This window comes from Halichoerus grypus, chromosome 4 (genome assembly GCF_964656455.1).
Source record: "Halichoerus grypus chromosome 4, mHalGry1.hap1.1, whole genome shotgun sequence".
In the NCBI taxonomy this organism is placed as follows: domain Eukaryota; kingdom Metazoa; phylum Chordata; class Mammalia; order Carnivora; family Phocidae; genus Halichoerus; species Halichoerus grypus.
The window spans coordinates 58,266,044-58,291,870 of NC_135715.1; the positions used below are offsets into that span (position 1 = coordinate 58,266,044).

General features: G+C 37.0%; 1 protein-coding gene across 4 annotated transcripts in view; it reads left to right on the top strand.

The window, feature by feature from the left end:
• The window catches only part of FNDC3A (fibronectin type III domain containing 3A), a 156,813-nt gene that overhangs the window by 68,286 nt on the left and 62,700 nt on the right, over positions 1-25,827 (top strand). For 3 of the 4 annotated variants that reach the window (XM_078070384.1, XM_078070386.1, XM_078070385.1), the window contains 2 exons: positions 14,419-14,495; positions 25,001-25,241. In XM_078070384.1, coding sequence (XP_077926510.1) covers positions 14,419-14,495; positions 25,001-25,241 — 318 coding nt within the window. Of the gene's footprint in view, positions 1-9,974; positions 10,080-14,418; positions 14,496-25,000; positions 25,242-25,827 lie in introns of those variants that run through there. The other variant, XM_078070387.1, reaches the window with a different exon arrangement.

Genomic DNA, 25,827 nt, shown 5'->3' on the forward strand with positions numbered 1-25,827 from the left:
AGTGAAAAAGCACAGCAGTGTCTTCAGTTATGAAACAGCATTTGGCTTCTGCTATGAAAAATCTAGATTTAAAGATTACCCTCCAAAAAAGAATCACAAAGACAACTATTTCAGTAATTTTTATGTCTTCAAATATTTCTTTCAGATGATTAATAGTTTCTAAAAAACAAACCAACCTAAGAATAAGGGAGAACCTGTGCTTTTCTTTTAAAAAAAAAAAAACAAAACAAAACCAACTTCTCATAGGAAACAACATGAAAGCAAGTGCCCGAGAGCATGGGAAAGGATCCTTGGCATGTTTTCAAGTTAGTCTGATTATGTCAGATTAATGATGATAGAACAAAAGGTTATTAAACTTACCTCCAGCTCTCATCTCCCTTCAGCTTTCCAGTTCTCCTGGAAAGCGATAGTCTTTGAAAAGAAAGAATGTTAGTGTTTAAGCGTAGAGGCTTAATTTCTTCCCAGAAGACCGTACAGGAGGATGTGAACATTCTGTGGCAAGCCTCCAGAGATAAGTTCTGTTCCTGTTAGGGGACAGGAGATCTCTAATTCAAGGTGGGCTAATGCAGGGAGAAGATATTTTGAAACCTCATATATAGTTACTCTAATAAACCATCTTTTCCAATCCGTCTGTAAAAAAAAAAAAATCTATTCAAAAAAATCAATTATTTTGATGTCAGTAAAACTAAAAATAGTGAAAGCCCAAAGAAGATGACAGTGTAAAAGAGACTCTGAGGTAGCAGTAAATTGTGAGGCCACAGAATGTAGTAGTTCTTTGTAGCTCCAAATCTAAATGTAAATGTTATTTGTCAGGCACAACATGTTATATAAAAAGCTTAATAAATGGTGGCATATTCTGCAGAAGATCGGTCTAAAGATTGGCTACAGAGGCCATTTTCCAGATAACTCATGTGGCTGGTAGAACCTTAAGACGTGTTTTAAAAGGTCCAGACCTTAAATTACAGAAGCTGTGAGGAAACTTAAATATAGAATCGATGATGTGGGAAATCTATAATTAAAATTAAAAAGCTTAGCAATTATGTGAAAAGAACCTATCACAACCCTTTTTAACATCAGCAATTCTGATTTAATGCAGTCTGTGCATGTTGGATGACTGGTCTGCTCTGTCATGTGGGCATTTTTTTTTTTTCAACCGCTGTGGCCTTAATGTTTGATCCTGACAGGATTTGCGTCATTGATCCATATCACTGCCAGTGTGATGTCAGCATGTGGGTGTGCAGTTATTGAGAGATAGTTAATCTAATGTGCTGCAGTAAAACGCAAGCACTATTTCCTACTAGAATAACAAAGAATGATTCATCATTGTTCACATTAGACTGATACTAAAAATAGTGTTCACAGCCTGCTGCATCTATGTACATTAATGTCACAGCCTTTGTAGCTTTCTAAACAAGAACACTGAAAATAACTTCTTTAGAAATAGGTACTTGATAAATACATCTACTGCAAGTTTTTTATCTGTATACAGTTCAGTTTAGTGCTAAAGATAAACTCTAACCATGATACGTCATTCTTCAAACTCTTTCTACTTGGTGTGCTTATCACTAATCTAAATGCTTAGCAAATCTAATTATAGAAATTTTCAATTAGCTGTACACAGATAAATGAAATTACCCATAATTCTGAATCCTACTTAGGCCCCTAATTTAAGCAGTCTACTTTATCCAACCTTAAAAAAGAATAATATATTTTCATGGAAAAAGCCCTTAAACATCTAAGCGGTGAATAATGACCTTGATCTTTTCTCTTTCTTCTGTAGCTCTCTGCCTCATTCTGTTCCCAAATTATGATCACCAACTTGTTAAATTTCTAGACTCAAGTCCTGTGCTAATTGCCTGCCTCAAGTGAACAAATGTTACCAGGTGTTTTGTAGACTTATCAAATAGGCATCTACTATTAATAGGGTGACTTTATTGGTCCCAGTTTGTCTAGGACAGTCCCAGTTTTACATTTGTGTAACCAGTTTAACATTTGTTCCAGACTTTTCATTGTTTAACAGAGTATAATTAGTGGTTCCATTAATATAAGCTGTGATACATCTAGTCGACTGTCTGCCATTTTGTATTTCCAGCTTCTGCCATGATTTCCTCTAGTAAGCAGTATATCCATCTCTTGTTTTCACTTTAACCTGTGATTAAATCTTATTACACTAACCAAAATATTAAATCTTAAAGGCAACCAGAGTAAATGGCTTCTTTTTTCTGACCCTTACCAGAAGCAAGTCCAAGGATAGCAGTTAAGGTAGTTAGAAGTAAAATAAAGTGTTCTTAGATATAGAGGGCTAGGGTCTGCTAACACCTTCCAGTCTCCTGGTGGTGGTGGCTACTGAAGAAGTATGTGATGCTGCTGCCCCTGCTGGCCACTTGGCATTACGAGGCCACTGGTTGGAGGTGACCAGTGGGAAGCATACAGGTTAGATGAATGTAAAATACATGCAGGAAATAAAATCTAAATATCGCTGCCACAGAATATATGGGGAAAAAAGATCTGAATGGTTTTGTCATTTATTGTATAAATCTATAACTGCTTAATATTGGTAGTGCTTTTTTTTATTTTGCAATAAACCCTTTTGGCAACAGTGAACTAAAAAAAAAATCTAGGGGTGCCTGGGTGGCTTAGTTGCTAAGCGTCTGCCTTAGGCTCAGGTCATGATCCCAGGATCCTGGGATTGAGCCCCGCATCGGGCTCCCTGCTCCACGGGAAGCCTGCTTCTCCCTCTCCCACTCCCCCTGCTTGTGTTCCCTCTCTCGCTGTGTCTCTCTCTGTCAAATAAATAAATAAAATCTTTTTTAAAAATCTAAATTTGGTAAAATATTCAAAAAAAGCATAGAGACAATTCAGTGAGTTTTGTTTGTTAGAATTTTGAAGGTATTATAGTTCCAGTGAAAATATTTGGAGTGAAATATTTACACATTTCAATAAGAAAAAAAAAATAGTATTAAAAATATCCTCTACTTAGCAGAATTGGCTCCCAGCTTACCAGATGGCACCTAAGAATCATAGTATTCTCTGAATATAAATATTGTAGTGTTAAAATATTACAGAAAAGAGTCAATTGAAGGTATCAATAGTTTCAAAGTTATTAACCATAAAATATAACGGTTGCAGGCAGTTTTATGAAAAAATTAAAAATGAGACTATATTGAAAAAAAATTTTCAGTCATACACCAGAGATACGGAATTAAGAGACGGATACAGCTAACAGATTGACTAAAATACATGGATGTGTACTAAGAATAATTGTTCCATTAACACTACTTTAATATCCAAATACTCAATATAAAGTAGTCCATAAAATATTCTTTAATATACTTGCATATGTTTTTTAATAAAGCATTTTATTTTTTAACATTTTTAATAGAACTTTTCATGTCCTTCAGTGTAATAAAAGCAATTTGTCAATCAATAAAGAATTATTCCAAATTACATAATTCTAATGATTTTTAGGCTGTTCTTTCACTTTTAGGCGTGTTCTAGATTGGATGATTAGATAATATGGTTATCCTGCCTCTACTCTATTTTCTCTCTCTTGCATCACCAGAGCTTAACCAGCCTCAAAAACAAATCCTTATTTCTCTTACTACTAAGAGTTATTCCCAAATCCTTGTCTGTAGATTTAGGGACACTTCACCAGTCTAAGAAATGGGAAAAATTAGGATAATGTAGCGGTTTTTCATTAGGCTAAATTTATTTAATTTAAAGACTTTTTTTTAAACTCTGAAGTCCCTTCTGTTTTGAGGTTAAAATACTCTTTATGAATGATGCGATAATATATTAGACTTCCTTCTGTTCTTAATTTCTTCCTTCTTTCCCTTTAATGTCATAATGTAGCCTTATAAAAAGCTCATTACCTTAATGAGTCCCCAGAATTTGTTTAAAATTTTACTGGCACATAAATCAAAACACTTGGGAAATACTGCATCAGAACACAGATATCTCTGTTCTGTTGACCAATCTCTAGCTAATATCTAGCCTCTTCATCCAGCTGCTCTCAACCCCAGTCAATCCAAAAACATACCTGGTTTTAGGATGATCCTCACATTTGCTTTGTATTGGCATGAGCCATGTGAAGTAAAACTTTTATTAAATTGATACCTTAGTTTAATATTCTAAAGAGGGAAATTATAGAAAAAGAAAATGCTATGTGGCCAGATCTGCAAGGTGACTAAGGCCCCTAAAAGGGAAAGAGGAAAAATGTGGGCAAGCAAATCAGAGAGATTTAAAAGAAACAAAGTTTGACTTGTGCCCACAAAGTTATAGGTTCTAATTCTTTGGTCCCCTTATCTTCCTGAGATTATTTGTATATGTCATTGTCAGTTACTCCCCAGCAAGGGAGTCTTCCCATAAAGAACTTGATTAGTTGCAGATGTCATTGACCTTTCCTAGGTCCCTTGACTACATGGACATGCATCAGTTACAGTCTAAGCCGCATGAGCTTAACACATGTTATTTAGATGTTAATCCAGAACCTGTACCCCTAATACTGCCGCAAGAGTCAGGATCACAGTCATAGTCTTTTGAAGAATTGGATATATATTTGTAGAGGAGTAGAATGAGATATATTTCACATCCCCACTCTTAAATTCATGTCTTAATGATTTGAAACCACTGAGCTGAATGAGTCTGCTTCTTAAATTTTCTAATATGCAAATGACCCAGACTGATTACAGTCTAAGAGCAGCCTTAATAAACACTGTTCTTGTTTATTTATTGCCAGAAAGAAGTTTATGAAATGAAAGTCAACTCTTCCAACTTTAATTTGCCTCATAGCTGACAATCCCTTTCTGCAAGTCAGCTGATTCAGCTGTCTTACTATGTTAGCTGTTTATTTTGCAACTGTTTTTGAGGGTATATTGCTTAAAGTTAGACATTTATTGATGCATTACTGAATTTTATATATGACAGAAGTCAGCATTGGGTTATACCTGCTTTAGTTTTTTTCAAGCCAAATAATTGGGGCTATGCTCTATGGCAATTTGAGACACTTGATCTACAGAAGACAAGGACTAGCTTGACAGTGTGGTCCTTGATGTCTTAATTTTAATCTTATTTCAGTTCATACAAACCAGAGAGGTTTTATGGCCCAACTGGAGGGCTTAAGACCAGCCTTATTCCTTATTTATATTTTCTATATTAATTTTCCCTTTTCTTCAGTTTGTCAACTATTTTGTTTTGGGTTTTGTTTTGTTACGTTATTTTGAGGGGGTTTTTTAAGCTTTTTTTGTTGCTGTGTGTATCTCTTAAATCTCCTCAAGTTACTTTTGGAACAGGTTTAGGTATTAAGTAACTCACTGTTTTCCATGTGATATCCCTCACTTACTAAAAACTTTGAGAGTCTTCACAAGAGTTTCAGTGAGATACATTTAGGTGCATTTTGCTTTGTTATCATTTTATGTAACTAGCAGATATTTGAGGTGTATTGTATGGGGTCTTCCATCCAAATGTTTGGTGCTTTTCTATTTGTAGTTTATCTTCAAGTGAATTTTGGTATTATTATGCTGCAGTTTTCTCATTCGTTTTAATACAATTTGTAATATTTGTTATATCCTAAACAAGAGAGGCAGCATAATGTAGTGGTGAAGTGAAGAACACAGATTTCAAAGCTAGACCACCCAATTCTTTTGACAGCTTACTAGCTGTGAGACCTTGAAAGTTACTTAATCTCTTTGTATCTTAGTTTTCTTACCTAGAAAATGGAAATAATATCCCACTTCAGAGGGATATTATGCAGATTAAATGAGCTAATACCTGTAAAGCACTTACACCAGTGCCTGGTACCCAATAAGTGCATATAAACAATGTCACCCAAGTGTCACCTAGCGCTTGTATTTACAAATCTACCTGAAAATCAGTAGTTCAAGAATGCTAATAGTTAATCTGTTAAAATGTTACCAGGAAATCCAAACAATTGCTGTGACATGTCAGGCTATTGATTTAAGAGAACCCTCTGCAAAATGTTTGAGACAGTATTGTGAAAATAAAAAGCAGGTGCATTTTAAGTTTGCTAGAATTCTCATATAATCAGGTAAGAAAGGGAAAATGAAGAATATGCTCTTTACTGCATAATGCATTCCTGTAATTGTAACGCTCTTGATGCATCCTTTCTCTTTGTTTATTCCTCTGGGAGAATTGTTTGATGCACATTGTTGAATTAACAAGGTCTTTAGGAAACATGAAATATGTCTATTTTACATTGTCCTTATTATAACTGAAGAATTCTTGAAAGTGTGGACCACGTCACTAATCCTGGGCATTAGAACTCTACGGCAACTGTGAGGATAATGAGGGTGGAGAGCTAAATCTTGTTAGAAGAGTTGAAAATAGAGAATGGGACAGAAATAACCAGTAGAGCAAAGAGCTAGTGGAAGACGAAATGGAAATCAGATCAAGAATAGAAGCAACAAGATAGCTTTGACTTAGTGAAGGGACAGTGATTCTTCTGAAGATAGAAGAAAGAGGTGAGAAAAGTTTGCAAATAATATTGAAATAGTTCAATGGGGCGCCCGGGTGGCTCAGTTGTTAAGCGTCTGCCTTCGGCTCAGGTCATGATCCCAGGGTCCTGGGATCGAGCCCCTCATCGGGCTCCCTGCTCAGCGGGAAGCCTGCTTCTCCCTCTCCCACTCCCCCTGCTTGTGTTCCCTCTCTCGCTGTCTCTCTCTGTCAAATAAATAAAATTAAAAAAAAAAAATACTGAAATAGTTCAAAGTCATGCAGACATATGTGATCGAGGTCAGGTTGGGGGAAGTCTTTAAAGGGTGGTGGAGATCTCTGATAATCACTCAAGAAAACAGGATGGGCTATTAACCAGGAATAAATTTCTGAAAGGATTCCTGAGCAATGCTGATGGCTGAGGTTGGAGGTTGGAGATTGGAGATAACTAAATTTACAAACATGACAGTCTGAGTACCATTTGATTTCTACAGTTCAGATCTAAGAGAAGTTAATTATCTGGTTAAAATTGGGGACTTTGTGGGGAGGGGATGTAAAAGGAAGACTTCCATGGGAAAGGAAATCAGGCAATGAAGGCAGTGTTCAATCAAGAGGAAAGGGAAATCATTATGAGAAAAAACATGTTATAGAAGAAAGAGAAATGGAAGAGATGAAAGATAGATGTGGTGGCCAGAGACTGAAACATGAAAGTCTGAGATTTCAAAGGTGAAGATAGTGGAATTCTAAGTGAGTTCCAGGATGTGTCTTTGAACATGGGTTACTAAAAACAGAATGGAAGAGTTCAAGAAAGTTTGAGGCTAAATTTTTTGAACATTGAAGTCATTGTGCTTATGGACAAGAGTGGGATAGAGGGGAAAAAACTGTGAACATGGTGCCATAGTTCTCAATAAATGAGAACTGAGCATGGCAGCAATGAAAAGGGGTAGAGGGTGATCTACTCATATGACATGATCTCAAGGAAAAAGAAACTTGAGTGTGATACAGGAACAGCAGTGGTAATGGGAAGCAGCCTTGGGGTATCTGGAAACTGCCTCAGGAGAGAATGGGAATCCTCTGCTCCCAGGGGCTGCTAGAAGAATTATCCTGGGGGGAGCCAGATTTCATTTAAAGGAGATATATCAACAGGTCTTCTGTGAAAAGGTTGAGGATATAAGGGAATTTATTTATAATAAGGGAAAAGGTTCTAGTGAGCACAGTGGACAGAATTGAGAAGGCAATCATCAAATTAAAGAAAGAGTTAAGAAATGGAAACATAGCTGTGTGAGAACATGAGCGAAAATGAAGAAGCGGGCTGCCGGGGCTTGCTTTTTGTTTAAGGACTGAAGATCAGAGGCATGGTTAGATTTGCTGAGAGGCTGAGTTCAGCATTTACAAGCAGATTCTATTGTGACCAGGACACACTTTACTCTCAGGCCTTGTTCTTCAGGAGCCTTGCCTTTCTGTAGGAACTTTGAAATTAACAATTACCCTTTGCCACTTTTGAGAATGGTCCTTTAGTGTCTTACTGATGTAGGAAAGAGGTTATTAGGGTTCGAAGCCCACGGCCAAGAAAGAATTCTTGAGACGTCTTTGGTGCAAAAAGGTGATTTTATTAAAGCATGGGGACAGGACCCATGGGCAGAAAGAGCTGCAGTGGGGTCATGAGGAGTGGCCCATTATATACTTTCAAGTTGGGAGGGGGTTAGGGATAGTGTAAGTCTCTAAGGAATTTTGGAAGCAAGGTGTCCAGGACCTTGAGAGGGCTAGCTATTGTTGGGAAAAGGTCATTTATTACTGTCTAATAAAACCTTAGTCATGAGACTCTTCAGGTGTATATCAGTGGGCCACATGCTTGGGAGATGATTGCCAACACGTATCTTGGAGGGTTTAGAGATAAAGGAAGTTTCCAAAGGAATTCTTATACATTAAAGTAGACTTACAGGATGAGGGGGGTCAGATTAGAATTGCCTTTTGCTCTTAGCAAAGTATTAACATCAAGGCAGTTGAGTCCCTAGAGGAATGTCACTATGCCTGTTTCAAGGACTTGTCAGTGGGCTCTAGGTAGTAAGGAAATTTAATAATTTTTCTTCTGCCTTTGTTTCCCACATCATTATCTCCTCTGGGGTGTCTGACGTGTATTTATTGAAACCTGCTGCTCCAGGTTATCTCTCTTGCTAGTTCTTTTCCATATTCCTGGGAGAGTGGGGCTTTGAATATGGTTTACATATTTTTTTTTAAACTATAGCCTTATCATTAGATAATCCTGGCTTTGCCTCATTGTGTGCCGTTGGCAAGTTACTTAACTGCATGCATTCTTCTTCAGTTTCCCTACCTCTAAATGATGCCTACTCAGTTATTGTGAGGACTGAGTTAACACATGAAAATCACTCCGAATGGTGCCTGGGACATACTCTGTGATATATAATTATTATTTTTGGAAACAGAGCAATCACACTTCTATTTATAATAATAGCTATCATTTATTGAGTGTGCCAACCAGTATACTCAGTACTTTAAATATATCTAATCTGATTCTCACAACAATGCTGTGACGTTGCCTATTTTAACCTTTTTACATAAGGAAACAGCCTCAGGGATGCCTGAGTGGCTCAGTCAGTTAAGTGGCTGCCTTCCGCCTGGGTCATGATCCCAGAGTCCTGGGATCGAGTCCCACATCGGGCTCCTTGCTCAGCAGGGAACCTGCTTCTCTCTCTCTTCCTCTGCTTGTGCTTTCTCTGTCAAATAAATAAAATCTTTAAAAAAAAAAAAAAAAAAGAAGGAAACAGCCTCAAAGAAGAGCAGTAAATTGCCTTGCTAAAAAATATTGAAGCTTTTATTAAAAAATCTTTTGGTGCCAAAATTTATTTTTTTCCACTGTGCAACTTGTAAATATATCACAATCATTATCATTACCTATACATTTGTATTAGCTATTAATAAATTTCCTTAGCTTACATAGCACCATAAAGTAATGAAAAGAGCTTCAAAAGTTCTTACAGTCTTCTTCCCCTCACTTGTAACATCTTTGGTCTCTTTCCTGATCTCCGGGGGAGCTTGGGTAGAGTGCTCTGATCCTGCACTATGGCATGTCTTTTAAGATTTTATGGACATGAGCAAGAATGCCATCCATCAAGCGAATCCTCTAAATTAATAAATGTTATATATATCTTAAACTTTATAAATGAAGTAGCAGGCTGCAAAAACTGAATTAGAAGATAATGCCTATCGTTATATAGGAGGGAAAATGAAAACAAAAATACAGTTTTACATCAAATATGTATTTCTGTGCGTGTATTTTGATGAGCTTTTGGGTTAGTTCACGAGGAAGTCTGAAAGATCGCAAAATTCAAGGCAGCAGCAGTAGAAACCATTTAATCATTTACTATATCCCAAACGCTGGCAGCCTGGCAGCGGGGAATGTTTGCTTGCTTCCCCCTTCCCTTTCCGCGGGTCACTGCACGTCACGTGATAAGCATCACGTGACTCGGTCAAAGGATCTTTTCCTCTCACTGCTTTGCAAAAAAAAAAAAAAAAACGGAACCGTTCTCCAATTAAAGCTGTTAACGTGTACTACGCTGTTTCCTTGTTGGATTTTGTTCTCTGCTGCTACTGTAAAAACAAAATGAGTGGTAAGATTTGCTGACTGTTTTTGAACATTCTTTTATTTTAAAACATAGAAAGCATTGTATTAATCTAAAGTCATGCCGTGTGTATTTTTTCAATAGATGCCAAATCTATGGCAGTAAAAATATTTTTAAATTGTGGCCATGTAGTTATAAGATTAGACTCTATTTGGAGATGGGCTGATTTTATATTCCATAGACTATTCCTTTCGAGCGCCTTTATTTTACTAGGTTTTTCTTTTTACCACTAAAATCAGAATATTGGCGTCAGATTATTTGGAAGCCATTGTGAAAGCTTGCTTATAAAGAGAATGTGTAGCACGTCAGCGGCCCATTGCATTTTAAGAATTTAAACTCAAATTTGCATTTCATAAAAAAAAACCCTCTTTAAATGTGAACGTGTGCTAATAAAGAAAAAATAAAGAATTTAACTTAGAGTAGATGAAATATCGTCTTTATTAAGTTACTGATGGCCCTGTTTAAGGAATGGAGGTGAGGGGCTTCTCAAATTTCTTAAGACAATTGGTGAATAAGAATTGTTTGCTCTTCTGCAAGGTTTTAGAATAAGAAATATGCCCTTAAAAATGATTTTAATAGCTTTATGTTTTGGGGTAGATTTTGCTTAGATCATGTAGATTATTAAGGAGCTACTGGGTGTACTTACAGTTGTTCAGATAGAGCTACTCCTGTGCCAGATGTGCATTTAATGGTACAATCTGTAACAGATTTGGCTTCTTTACTGGGACAGAATACCCCCCCTCCTTCACTGCATTTACAGGGTTTGTAGTTAATCTTTTAGTATTTTCAATATTTTATTCCAACAATAAAAGTATTGGTGAAACTAAGGGGGTAAACAAACATTTGCATCATTAAGCATGCAGGGTTTTAGGGGTTTCCTGCTGTAGACAGAAATAGCAACTGAAGTGGTGCTGTAAACATTGTAGTTTTCTGAATTGTATTTACTATGTTTATATAATGGGACTTTTATGTGTTCAGTGTTGGATGTTATTTCATACCAGTATTTTACATATTAAATATGGTATCCATGAATTGTCTTTAAAAAAATTAACCATGTACCATTTCTGCCTCAGGATAAGAAAATTTATTTGCTAGAGTGAAATGATTACTTCCTAGGGAAATGAGTTAATAATTATTCCTGGACTGCAACTAGTAATGTATTTACTGCTAGTTTATTTTAGGTTGGGTTTGTTCTGTTGTTTTCAGTATCACACTTAAGTATAATTAAAGAATACAGTAGAATTTTGTTCTACTAAAATATAAACTATAAAGCAGCTTTCAAAGTATATGGTTTGAATTGTAATTATGTAGTATTTATGTATTTATATTTTTAGTAAAAGAAGGGCAATCCAGAGCAGCTGTGTAGTTTTGCAATTTTAAATGTAATCAGCAATAACTTATTTTTAACTCTGGTGGCTGAAAAACAACAAAAACCTATTCTGATGACTTGATGTAAGAATTAAATTTGACAACATGTGAAAGGAACCATGGTCCCTGGCACATTTAGTAGAAGCTCAAAAATATTAATTTCCTTTACTAAGATTACAAATAGGATTTTCGATGAATTCTCATTCTGGTTCCCAGCTAAATTTCACATGTTATGAATAATATCTAAGCCAGTTTCAGGATTCATAAAGCTAGTTTGGTATAGGTTTATATAAACTAGCTAATAGATGTAAACCAGGATTTTCTTAAAACTGTTCTCATTTTCTATTGAGTCCAGCATAGAGAAGTTAAAAGGTAAGTTTTGGATAAATCCTCTCTTGCCTAGAGATATAAAACACCTCACAAGTTTTATTTTGTAATTAATAGGCTAATGTTGGCTTAAATGTAGGAAAATTTTGTTCTTCCTTTCTCTCTTGTTTTTTAAAGATAATGAAGGCTTTAATTTTCCTTAGAATTTAGAGCCTCAAATTACATCAGTTGCCAGTAATGCATAGTATTTTAATGTTTACTAAATATGTTGTAAAGCTCTATCCTTAAATGAAACTGCCTGGTTTTGAATTCTTTTTCTACTAGGGCAAACTTAACTTCTCTAACTTAATTTCCACGTGTGGAAAATGGGGAGTAATAATAATAATACTTACCTACTTGTAGAATGATTAGGAGGAGAAAAAACACAAAAGCCCTAGCATATAGTAAGTTAGTATTAGCTATATATAATTAGCTATTTTAAGAAAATATTTGGAACAACTTCATGTATTTGGTGGGCTTGTCTGGGATGGGAAGAATATTTTGTTGAGAAGTTATTTTTAGGGGCGCCTGGATGGCTCAGTCGGTTAAGTGTCTGCCTTTAGCTCAGGTCATGATCCCAGGGTCCTGGGATGAGTCCCGCATCAGGCTTCCTGCTTAGTGAGGAGTCTGCTTCTTCCTCTCCCTCTGCCTGCACTGCCCCGCTCCCGCTCCCGCTCATGCTCTCGCTCTCTCTGTCAAATAAATAAATAAAATCTTTTTTAAAAAAGAAAAGTTATTTTTATGGTCATATAGCATAATTTGGTAGTCTGCCCCGGCACAGACACACACACATAAGCTCCTTACTTCCTCATACCACTTGAGTCTTTAACCTCTTCTCTCTCTTCCGCTCCGTATCTCTTCTTTCTTTCCTCACTCCCATCACTTTTCTCTCTTCCCCTCCCCTTCTCTTCCTCTGTTCCAGCCCTATTCACTCTCTCTTCTCCTTCACCCTTCCCTTTCTCCAGTTGTCTGTCCTCTGTCCCCTCCCCTCCTTTCTTGCCTGTATTTTCTTCTCTTTCTCTTTTCTTCGCTCCCGTCTTCCTTTACCACTGTTTAGCATTTACCCTCCTGCACCCACCTTTTCCTACATTCTCTTTTCTCTTTCCTTCCCTGTGTCTCACCATCTTTCCCCTGCACCCACCACCAACCACTTTTTTGCTTGCTTGTCACTCCTCTCCTTCCTTGAAAAGCGGGTGGCTGTAATCTGGATTTGCTGTAACCTCCATGCTCTTCATTCTGTTTCCTGAAGTATGTACAATGTTACCAGTGAAATTTATTTCTTTTCTGCTCTATGATTAAGCTTTTCCTCTTTTTTTTCTTTTATAACTGATATCCATTATGTGTACTCTGCAGGTTGAAATTCCACATATAAAAGGAACTCTTCCCCCCTTACATTCTTCATTAGACTCTTGGGTACATTTATTCCTAAGAAATGAGTGAGGATCCTTGAGAAGGTTTAATTTCAAGTTATTAAAAACTAATGGGTGAGGGGACAGTGTAGTCTAAAGTTACAAGGAAAAAAGGATTTGAAGGTGAGATGCTTTTTTTAAAAAAAGTTACATAAAGCGAGTAAGATTTTAGTTACTAGAAAAAATAAAACACACCTTCCCAAAATACCTATTTTATCCCACAAACGTTACGAGAGAAGATAAATGAGATAATATTTATAAAAGCTATCTGGAAGGGATGCCTGGGTGGCTCAGTCGGTTAAGCGTCTGCCTTCGGCTCAGGTCGTGATCCCAGGGTCCTGGGATCGAGTTCCGCATCGGGCTCCCTGCTCCGTGGGGAACCTGCTTCTCCCTCTGCCTCTGTCTCTCTCTCTCTCTCTGTCTCTCATGAATAAATAAATAAAATCTTTAAAAAAAAAAAAAAAAGCTATCTGGAAAGGATAACAGTAAAAATGAAAGAAAACCTGGAATAAGACAAGGTGAATTTTCCTTTATTTTTTTTCCGGAACTTTTTGGTTTAAGAAACAAAAATTGTTCCTTAGCTAAATATGCATGTATAGTATTTTTCTAACTTTGTTCTCAAGCCCCCACAGACATGACTTACATATTACACGAGAGGCTTTGAACACTAACAAAACAAGTCCCAAATTTCTAACTCTTCTTCTTATTGCTCTTCCCTCTTGACTTTTTTTTCTATTGTTTTTCAGAATTTTGCTTTTTATATCTTTCATTGATTTTATATGCAAAGTTTAGGTTGATTCTCCTCTAGGTCAGTGTTTCTTAATTTGCATAATCATAAGATTCACCAGATATTCTGTAAAGTAAATATACTGACTCAAGACCCCACTGTAAGCATAATAAAGAATCTCTAGGAGAGTTTTAAAGGAGCTCCCCAGGTGACTATTATGATCATCAGATAGGTTAAAAAACACAACTGCAGGTAAAGAACAATCAGTGTACTTTATAAGATAAATTTTTATGTTCTATAACAGATGAATCATCTGAATTTCTTTTCATAGTAATATAGTTACTGTTAATTTGAGCATTTAGTTTAGATGAAGTATTCAAAGTGGAATTCAAATTGTTTTCAACATTAGCTTGCTAACTAATCCTGGATTAACACATCATTTCTGTGATCCATTCAGGTCCTGCTCAGGTTCCAATGATGTCCCCAAATGGTTCTGTGCCTCCTATTTATGTGCCTCCTGGATATGCCCCACAGGTATGTGTTTGTGTTATTTTTCTTTTTATATCTGTATAATAGGGATCATATTATTACTGTTTAATTCAGAAAAAAAATACCATTTCAGTACTGAAGCTTACCCTGTACAGTATATCTTTGGTGTCTGTTTCATGTATTCTAGTACATTCAGTATATTTGGAAAGGAGGAAAAATTAAATTGACAGCATTATCATTTGGCCGTGGCTTTGGGTGTTGAATTATTATAGAAAATTAATCCTAGAGCTTTATTTCCCTGAATATGTGAATAATGTAAGTAATATCTTAAGGTTTAAAGGTGCCTACACTAACATTTTTTAAGTTAATCATTTGCTTGGAAGTAACCCTAGACAGTGTTCCATCCATATTCATAAAATGTCTCACAAACACCCATAATAATTATCTGGCACATTGTGGTACATAGAAGAAAATTTAGACTTGTAGACCTGCAGCCCTAAAGGTTGTATCAGTATCTTCTGCTACTGAGATTCTGTGTAGTTTGCACTCATTGCCTCAGATCCTTTTTAGAAATAATTCAGTTTCTTTTTTTAGCACTGAAGTTACACTTGAAATTTTCTTCAGGCCCTCTCTTACTTCCTCCCTGATTATGTCAGAATATTGGTGGGATAGATTCACTGCCCATACTGTGAAGCCCACCACTATGAATGACAGCAAAAGAAAACCATGTTGGTGAGGAGAATAGAAGTAGTGTGAGAATTAGAGTCAGAAAAGCTGGGGGCGCACCTGGGTGGGTCAATCGTTAAGTGTCTGCCTTCGGCTCAGGTCGTGATCCCAGGGTTCTGGGATCGAGCCCTCATCAGGCTCCCTGCTCAGCAGGAAGCCTGCTTCTCCCACTCCCACTCCCCCTGCTTGTGTTCCCTCTCTCACTGTGTCTCACTCTGTCAAATAAATAATAAAATATTTTAAAAATTAAAATTTAAAAAAGTCGTCAGAAAAGCTGAATTCATATCTTATTTCAAGCCCTTGCTGGCTGCATGGCCTTGGACGGATCAACTTCCTTAAGTCTCTGTGTCCTAACCATAAGATGGGATGATAACATGTAAGATAACATTTGAAAGTATTTGTAAGCTTTTCAGAAGCTATCTCTACTTTTGTTTGACATACTGACAGTCTGCATTCTATATTATCCTACTAAATCTGCTCTCTGATATGGACCAAACTCAAAGGCCTTTTTTCCAGCCTTATCCTTTTTGTGACCCCTTAAACATTTGACCCCACTGATAATGATTTACCCAAAATTTCCTTGACATAATGCTGTCCTGATTCTTTCTACTTTTCTTGGTTGCTCCTTCAGACCTTTCTCCACTTACATAAAGACCATATCTGGTCTTTTCTGTAGTGTAGTTCAGTTCAGCAAACATGTACTGAATGTACCATATACTAAGCTCTGTATTTGGTGCTACTGACAGTTTATTTCAGTGTAACTAAAGAGTATCCTGCTGTTCTCAAATCTAGCAGTACCTTTTATTTTTATGGCAAATTCCTACCCTTCTCATTTCATTCAATCATGACCTTCTGGAAGTAGCTTTCCTTGAATGTTTCCAGGGCCTCTCCTTTGGGTTCTCACGGCACACTATGTATATCCTTCTTTTAATGAATTTCTCACACTGTTTAGTAATTTTTCTCACCTGAGAAGATTATGAACTCTTAACAGTTCTGTACTCAGCAGTGTTCAGCAAATATGTACTGAGCGCTCATATATGTCAGGCAGTCTTCTAGATGATTGTGATATATTTGCGAATGAAAGGCAAAGACATCTGTCTCTCTGTAGTTAACATTCTTGTGGGGAGAAGAAAACAATAAGCATATAATACATGGATAAATTATGTAGTATGTTAGGTGGTAAGCAGTGGGGGTAGAAAAGGAAAGAAAATAGACCTTGGTTACATTTTAAAATAGGGTAGTCAAAATAGGCCTCATTGGAAAAGTGACATTTGAACCAAGTCTTGAAAGATAAGTAGGAGTCTACATGGCCTAATTTCAGTATTGTTGTGTCTCGGGAAATAGACCTGAGGAGATGGAGACAGATGGGGGAATAGACATTTGATGGAGCAGTCAGAACATACACAACACTTATTAGTTAAGCCACCATCTTTTATGGGTGCAGTTCATGGCGCCCAAAACAATACAGTAATAACATCACAGATCACCTTAACCAAATATAATAATAATGCAAATGTATGAGGGACGCCAGGCTGGCTCAGTTGGTAGAACATGGGATTCAGTCTCAAGGTTGTGAGTTCAAGCCCCACATTGGGTATGGAGCCTACTCAAAAAAAAAAAAGAGAGAGAGAGAAGAAAGAAAGAGTTTGAAGTATTGTGAGGATTACCAAAATGTGGACACACAAACAAATGAGCAAATGCTGTTGGAAAATGGCACCAATAGACTTGCTCAACACAAGGTTGCCACAAACTTTCAATTTTTAAAAAATGCAGTATTTGCAAAGCTCAATTAAGCAAAGCACAGTAAAACAAGGTATGCCTATATTCACATGCTCACTTGATGTTTACCTTTTTCCATGGTTTTGTTAATGCTGTTATCTGGGGAATGTTACTCATTTGCTCATTGCTGCCTTTTAAAAATCTACCCATCCTTGAGGACCTAGATCAAGTTATTTGTACCATCTCTTGGTTATATATTATATGCCACCTAGTATTATAATTGTGGGATTTTATGGGATTTTAAGTTCCTTGAGGATAGGAGCTGCCTTTTAATTATTTTTATTCTATGGTAACTCAAATACAGTAGATATTTCATAAATATTTGTCAAATAAGTGAATGAACTTTAGTAGTAATCTCACTAGAAGGATTATGTGAGGCTAGTGGGCTACTATTATCTACCTTAATTTAAGATTAAGACTGTCTCTAAGAAATGTATCATTTTCAAATACACAGGAGTAATCAAGAGACAAAAATGTATAGTCTCATCATTATTGAAATAATTTAAATACCCACTGTGTAAGACTGGATTCTAGCATTTTGACATCACTATTGAAATAACCCCCTATTTCCTAGCATACACAATTTCTCATGTTAGAAAATACTTAAGAATCAGGTTCTGGGGGCGCCTGGGTGGCTCAGTTGTTAAGTGTCTGCCTTCGGCTCAGGTCATGATCCCAGGGTCCTGGGATCAAGCCCCGCATCGAGCTCCCTGCTCAGTGGGAAGCCTCCTTCTCCCTCTCCCACTCCCCCTGCTTGTGTTCCCTCTCTCACTGTGTCTCTCTCTGTCAAATAAATAAATAAAATCTTAAAAAAAAAAAGAATCAGGTTCTGGGCATAGCTAAGCACTTAATAATTGTCCAAAACTTGACACATAAGGAAATATAATTATCTTAGCAAATCTAAAAGCTGGGAGTTGAACCAAATGTTAAGACACGTAGATGGCTATAATAAAGTATAGGTTGTATTTCGCTCAACAGGAACCAGATAGCACAAATACTAAACATATGAATAGCTATTATCTATGGTCTTCTTTTAGACTTTTATATACTTATCTCACCTTGTGGCAACAGGTTTCCTCACGTCTATCCCTTGCCATATGTATGTGTATCTTTTGGTGAAAGGCAGTGATTTCCCTGTAGCCTTTTAACTACAAAATTACAAACATAATTTTAGACATAACCTTAATGAGTTTTATTTTTGTAGTTTAATAAGAAAAGGAGGTTTGTGAGAGATCGATGTGCCTCAATAGAAGCAGGAATATGTGCCAACTGAACTAAGATATCAAATGGAAAAACAAAAACTATAAAACACAGAAAGCAAATGGTGATAGGAGAAGGAACTTAATTTACTGGCAAATAATACTAACTTATCTTCCCTAAGAACATTGCAGCATAGAATAACATTTCATATTTTAGTGATGAAATTAATGACTTATCAAGAAAAGATTATAGATTGCCTGAATAGTGGGACACCTAAAAAGCAGCATCAAAAGTTCTCTCCTTCTGCCTCTCTTTAAAGGCTCCCCATTTTTTTATGGAATGTGGGTTGTTATGGTGATGAGAGGATACCTAACAGGAAGGGGATTGTAGATCTCATAATGTGGGGAAGGGAGCTATGTCAACTTCAGGAAAAGTCTGAGATTACTCCTTTGAGCTGGACTTGATATTTCACTTTGCCTTTATGTCAGCACACAGCAATGAAGTCAGTACTTTTTTCAAAGATTCTGCATACCAGTCTGATCTGTCTTTTCTGTCAAATGTTTTGGCAGCAATAATGCTGCCCAAAAACATGGGCAGCATTATTGTGTATGTATGTATAGTTAGATATATAAAATAAATATCTGTTGAATGAATGACCAGAAATACCTATATTATTATTTAGTAGCTTAAAGTGGGAATAGTTTTGGGTTCAGGGTGAGGCTATAGAAGTAGGTTGCTAAAAGTTAGGCAGAAGCAAAGGTTGTAAGAATTGAGGAAATCACAGAATTCTAATAGCATGGTGTTGTTAAGAAGGGGGAAAATAATGTGGCATTCCAGTAGAACTAAGGGAATACATTTATTTCTGGTCATATCATTGATTCAGCAGTTTTCTTTGAGCATCTGCCCTATGCTAGGAGTTGTTCCAGGTGTTGGGAAGAAAATGGTAAGCAGAACAGATTTGTCATGGAATGTATATTCTCGTGGAGAACACACACACAACAGAAAATGTAAACACAAACCCCTCTTTCTGTAAGCCCTTTTAATTATGTCTCTGTTCAGTAAAGGAGAAAACAGGGCTTTGCCTAATTAGAAATTGTGTGGCATATGTGGTTAGGTAGACCTATGCTGATAGCCCTATTTAATTCTATTTTACGGTCTTATCTTTGCTTTAATTTTTTTTAACATAACATAAACTAATTTGGATTATATTTTATCTTTTTTTTTCTTTTCACAACTTACTGATTTTATTTTAATCATCACCATTGGTGTACCCTGTTAGTATAAAATTCATTGTCTACACGATTAGCCATTTGTCAGCAGCTGGACTTAGTGGATAGTTTTGAGGCCCCCAGCCTCACTCCTGAAGTTACTGGCTGCTCAGATGGTTACTTGAAGTGGTACAGGTCTGGCTCCTTTTTTTCTTTTTTCTGTTTCCTAGCTTTGTTTTTTTTAATTGTGGTAAAATATACATGACAAAAAATTTACCATTGTAACTTTAAATGTACAGTTCAGTGGCATTAAATATATTCACTGTTGGACTCCCTTCGCTACCATCCATCTACAGAACTCTTCATTTTGCAAAACTGAAACTCTATACAATGACTTCCCATTCTTCCTTCCCCCAGCTTATCTTTGTATTTTAAATGTTCTTTTTCAGTAGAAAAGTGGTTTTAATTTCATAAGTAATTTAGCTGTTTCTTTTTAACCGTTGAGATCTCGCTTGTGTTGTGACATTTAAAAAGATGCTAGAGAAACCGGTACCTGTGGGTTCTATGCCCACAAAGTGGACAGACATGAAATTAAAGCCAAAGTGCAAGAGTTCAAATACTGGCCCCTCCACTTACTGTCTATGTGACCTTAGCAATTTACTTAACATCTGTATGCCTCAGTTTCCCCATCTGAAAAATGTTGATAATAATGCTACCTATTTGTTAGGAGGATTAAATAGTTAATACATGTCTGTTGAGGAACTTACAGTTAAGTTATAGGGTAAGACATATGCATTTGGAAAGTTAACAAATACTACAGTGTTATAAATACCTAACAAGTGATACAGAATAAATGTAATAGAAATGATAGGAAGGAGAGGTCATTAAGATTGTGGTGCCCAGGATAGGGTTCAGTGGAAAGCAATCAAAAGAAACCTTCCACAGACCCGTAGCCCTGGAATCTCTACCAGCATCTGGGGTGACATGCTCTGCAGTCTCATGTCAGCTCACACTTCCTTTTCATCTAGAACGGAGACAGACTTTCCTGCTTCTGTCTAGAGCCAGTGCCCCCAGTGGAGTCTTGGATCCCATTCCCTTTTGCCTGCATTTTTCTGTCTTCTACATCATCAATTTCTTACTGTCTGATGGGTCATTCTCATTATTGTATCAGCATGTTGTCATTGCTCTCACTAAAAAAAACACATTTTTTTTTAAAGAATGTATACACTTTTTTTTTTTAAGATTTTTATGTATTTATTCATGAGAGATGGCGGTGGGGGGGCAGAAAGAGAAGCAGGCTCCCAAGGAGCAGGGAGCCCGATGCGGGACTTGATCCCAGGACCCTGGGATCAAAACCTGAGCCAAAGGCAGATGCTTAACCATCTGAGCCACCCAGGTGCCCTAAAAACAACACATTTTTAGTTTCTTGACTCCATTACTACCAGTCACCACCTTATTTCCGTATTCCCCTCTGCAGGAATACTTGCTGAAATTGGGCTATTAGCTCTCTAATTCTCCTCCCCACTTTCCTCTCTTAAACGCAGTTAGGGTTTGCCCCTATGTTTACACCAAAACTGTTGTCCTCAAAGTTGCAGTGACTTCCACATTGCTAAATCCAGTGGTCATTTCTTAGTCTTCATCTTACTTGACCTTTCAGTAGTATTTGACAGAGTTGATCCTTCCTCCTTGATACACTTCACCAAACTTCCAGACTCCACACTCTTAGTCTTCTTCCTACCTTACTTGGTTGCCCTTTTCCAGTCTTTTCAGAACTTCAGACTAGTATGTCTAACTGCCTACTCATGTTTCCACTTAGATGTTTTATAGACTTAACCAAATTCACATTCCAGAACCTAAAACTCCAAATCTTTCCCCCCAAAATAACTTACTCTGCCTTATAGCCTTCCCCTTTTACAGTTGGTAGAACACCATCTTTCCATAACTTCTTTTTCTCACTTCTCCAGTGGCAGCATCAGCTAATCTTGTTCTACCTTTAAATATATGCAGAATGTGGACCTCTTTTTACCACGCTGGTCCAAGCCACCACCATTTCTTGCCTAGATACTGCAGTAGCTTCCTGGTTTCCCTGTTTGTTTGTTTGTTTTTTCCCTTGTCCTACAGTCTATTCTCAACTCAACAGTCAGAATAATCCTGTTAAATATAAGGTTATGTCAGGATTTCTCAATCTCAGCACTACAGATATTTTAGGCCCAGTAATTTTTGTTGTAGGGAATTGTCCTCTGTGTTGTAGGGTATTTAGCAGCATCTCTGATCTCTCTACCCACTAGATGCTGGTAGTACCCACCCCCAGTTGTGACAACCAAAAATGTCCCTAGATACTGCCAAATGTCTCGTAGGGGGCAAAATCACCCCTGGCTGGGCACCAGTGACTTATATCACTTTTCTGCCCAAAACCCTGTGATGGTTCCTCCTTTCACTAATGTAAATGCTGAAGTCCAGGTGCTTATTAATAGCTCATATGGTCCTACCTGACCCCACCACTCCCTCTGTCTATTTGACCTTATCTGCTTCTACCTTCTTCTTCCTTATGCTGAACCAGGCACAATGGTTTCCTTCTAAAACTACTTTTATCTGTTAGGGGCTTTGTTCTGTTTTCTCTGCCCAGAACACTCTTCCAGAGTTTTACATGGCTAATTCGTTCAGTTACTTCAAGTCTGCTCAAATTTCATTTTGCCAGTAAGGCCTATCCTGGTCATTCTATTTTATACTGCAACCTGTCCCACTCCCACAATACTTCTGATCCCCCTTACCTGTTTTTTTTTCCATGATACTTATCGCCTTGCAACATGCTAAATAATTTACTCTTGTTTTTGTGTTCATTGCCCCTATTAGTATGTTTGTTCCACAAAGACATCACTAACATTTTTTTCTCGCCTAAATTACCAATGTTTCTGTCATTTTTTAAATGAGCAGAGAAGGTAAAGTTAGAGCTAGATATGGAAGGATAGATGAGATTTGCATAGTTGTAGATTAAGGGGAGGCAAAGTGAAAAGAAAGATGTCATAAACTAAAGTCCCAGATACAGAAATGCATAGGTTTGTATGAAGATAGGTTTTTAGTATACCGGCCTGGCTGGAGTTAAGAGTTCAGAATTTGGTGTAGGAAAAAAATACATGTAGGAAGACAGGTTGGAATAAGACTGAAGGCCAGGTCAGAGAGTATGGACTATAATCCTATCAGAAATGGGAGTCATTTAAGATTTGTGAGTTGGAGAGTTGATAAAGGTGAAAGTAGTATATTGTGACAGACACTGTGGTTTGGCTTACTAAAAATCCATTCCAAACTCCTTCTGATGTCCCTTCCTGTGGGTTAGAGGCTAAAAGCTATAAATAGTTAACAGATTCTCTCTAGCTAGGACTCCAGATATTTCATTTCTGCCAATTATATGCACTTGTTTGAGGCTTGAATTCAGAACTGAGTTTAATGGGGAGAAAGGCAGAATATGAGGCATTTATTTTGCTGGAAGCAAGGCATTATAGTTCTAGAGCTAGTATATAAAAAACTGAATTCATTTGGTCTTCTAGTACAGACAAGTCATCTCATACTCCAGCAGGTAAGGATAGTTGAATAGGGTGTTTAATAGTAACTATAATCTTTCTAAAGCAATAATCATTTAGTTGTAATTTAGGCTTATCTGTACCTAAATAAGTATGTTTTCTGATATACTTACCAAGCATGTATATGTTTATATACAAAATCTGCTATTCCATTTTTTTAAGTTTATTTATTTATGTAATCACTATCCCCAACATGGGGCTTGAACTCACAACCGTGAGATCCAGAGTTGCATGTTTTTCCAACTGAGCCAGCCAGGCACCCCCAAAATTTGCTGTCCTTAAGAATAGTAAAATTTGTTTTTCCTGAAAATAACATGATTTGCCTTTAAGTTAGCACTTAACATTTTAATAATTTTCTGTTTCCTTAAGAGAAGGGTATTATTAGCCATTTGTTAAACCTCAATAGTAATCTTTTAAGTCTAAAAGGTTAAGGGCTCTATTTTAATAGAGGGATTCCTAATTTTGAGTTAAAATCCTATATCCTATTGGGCTTTCCTGTATGTCCTTGCAGCTCCAGTGAGGTTCAAAGGGAATAAATCTGTCATTTTAGGAATTCCTTTCCTGCAGTGTAACCCCTATTTAAAAATGTATAATATCTAGGATTAGGGTTCAGTTTAGGGCTAGAATAATGGTTAAGATTAGGGACCGTGTGGGGGTATGTGCCTGTTATCCTGCAGTTCAGAGACCTCTCCAGAGGAATAATTTTAGGGTTAGGGGTTAGGGTTAAGCATATACCCTCACACTATCCCTAACCCTAACCATTATTCTGTCCCTAAACTGAACCCTAATCCTAGATCTGAGGGACAAAAAGGTTTGGTATATGTATACAATGGAATATTACTCAGCCGTAAAAGTGAATGAAATCTTGCCATGTGCAACAGCATGGGTGGAGCTAGAGAGTATTGTGCTAAGTCAAGTAAGTAGAGAAGGACAAATGCCATATGCCTTCACTCATACGTGGAATTTAAGAAACAAAACAAATGAGCGAATGGAAAAAAGGAACAGAGAGGCAAACCAAGAAACGGATAATTATAGAGAACACACTGATGGTTACCAGAGGGGAGGTGGATGGGGGGATGGGTTAAATAGGTGATGGGGATTAGGAGTACACATGTTGTAATGAGCACCGGATGTTGTATGGAAGTGTTGAATCACTATATTTTACACCAGAATCTAATATTACACTGTATGTTAACCAACTGGAATTAAAATAAAAACTTTAAAAAACGTGTAATTTCTAAAACTGAAAGCCACAGATACTTTCCTTAACTGGGACTTAATATATTAGGTGTTTGTCTCCCTTGAAAAGATCTTCAGCTATTAAAATTGTCCTGGTCATGTTCGCAAGAATTTTGTACCTAAACGCAATATATGGTTGATCTTCGGAATCTGGATCCAGTTTTTTCCCCATTTCTACTTCACAGTTTGTGTTCTTTCTACAGCTTATTTCCCCCCACCCCTATCCATAATATGGAAAAGGGAATTAATTCCTGACCTCATTGTGTTTATTTTTTTTTTTTTTAAGATTTTATTTATTTATTTGAGAGACCGTGAGAGCATGCGCGCACAAGCAGGGCAAGGGGCAGAGGGAGAGGGAGAAGCAGACTTCCCCTGAGCAGGGAGCCAGACGCATTGTGAGGCTCGATCCCAGGACCCTGAGATCATGACCTGAGCGGAAGGCAGACACTTAATTGACTGAGTCACCTAGGCGCCCCCCTCCCATTGTGTTTAAACCAAAAATTCCTTTGAGTCTCCCTTCTTTTTTAAGGCATCAGCAAATGCACATTAACACAAAGAAATAAATACCTAATATTGTGGCTCATTGTTTATATTATTATTTAGCTAATCTCATCATTGATTTAAGATTTATATTGCATTGTATAACAAAAACTACTTCATGTTGTTCTATACTAATTCATATGTACTTAGTGTATTTAATAAATTCATATTCTGTAGAATTTCTTAATTAACTTCTTATGGTATAAAAATTCTTACTCTAACCTGTATCAAAAGAATTGCTTACATCTTATAGAAAAAATGTTCAATGTTCATTTTGTAGGTTATTGAAGACAATGGTGTTCGAAGAGTTGTTGTGGTTCCTCAGGCACCAGAGTTTCATCCGGGCAGTCACACAGTCATACACCGTTCCCCACATCCTCCTCCTCTGCCTGGTTTCATTCCTGTCCCAACCATGATGCCCCCTCCACCACGCCATATGTACTCACCAGTGACTGGAGCTGGAGACATGACAACACAGTATTTGCCACAGTATCAGTCTTCACAAGTATATGGAGATGTAGGTAAGACATCTAAAAATATTCCTGTCTTATGGAGTTAGTTCTTCTTTACTTGGATATAATAGATGCTTTCCTCCTATTATATAAAAGAAATAACCAAACAATAACAATATCACCATCATGTTCTCTTACCCAAGCGTTATGTTAAGTATTTCATCCTCATGATTACCCCTCAAGGCAAAAAAGTAAACAGAAAATCAAAGAGGGAAAATAACTTATATCATGCAGCAATATTTAGTGGGGACGTGTTCAAACAAGAACTTTTCTTCTCTGTTCTGCCAACTAGACTCTGAGGAAAATTTTCAGCCAGGAATAATCATACTGTTGTTAAATCCTTAAGGTTGTGATGCCAATTACCAAAGTTGCTAGGTTCTGTAAAGGACTGAGTTGGGAGGTGGGGGAGGAAACAAGATATAACCTTGACCCCCAGGGAGTTAATAAATTGTTGGGAAGAAAAGACAACCACACGCACACAAAATAGTAATCTTATTCTTTCCTACGTATTTAAATACCATCTCTATACTGACAGCTCTCAGATTTGTGTCTCCAGCCAAAACCTCACCTCTGAGCTTCAGACTTACATTTCTTT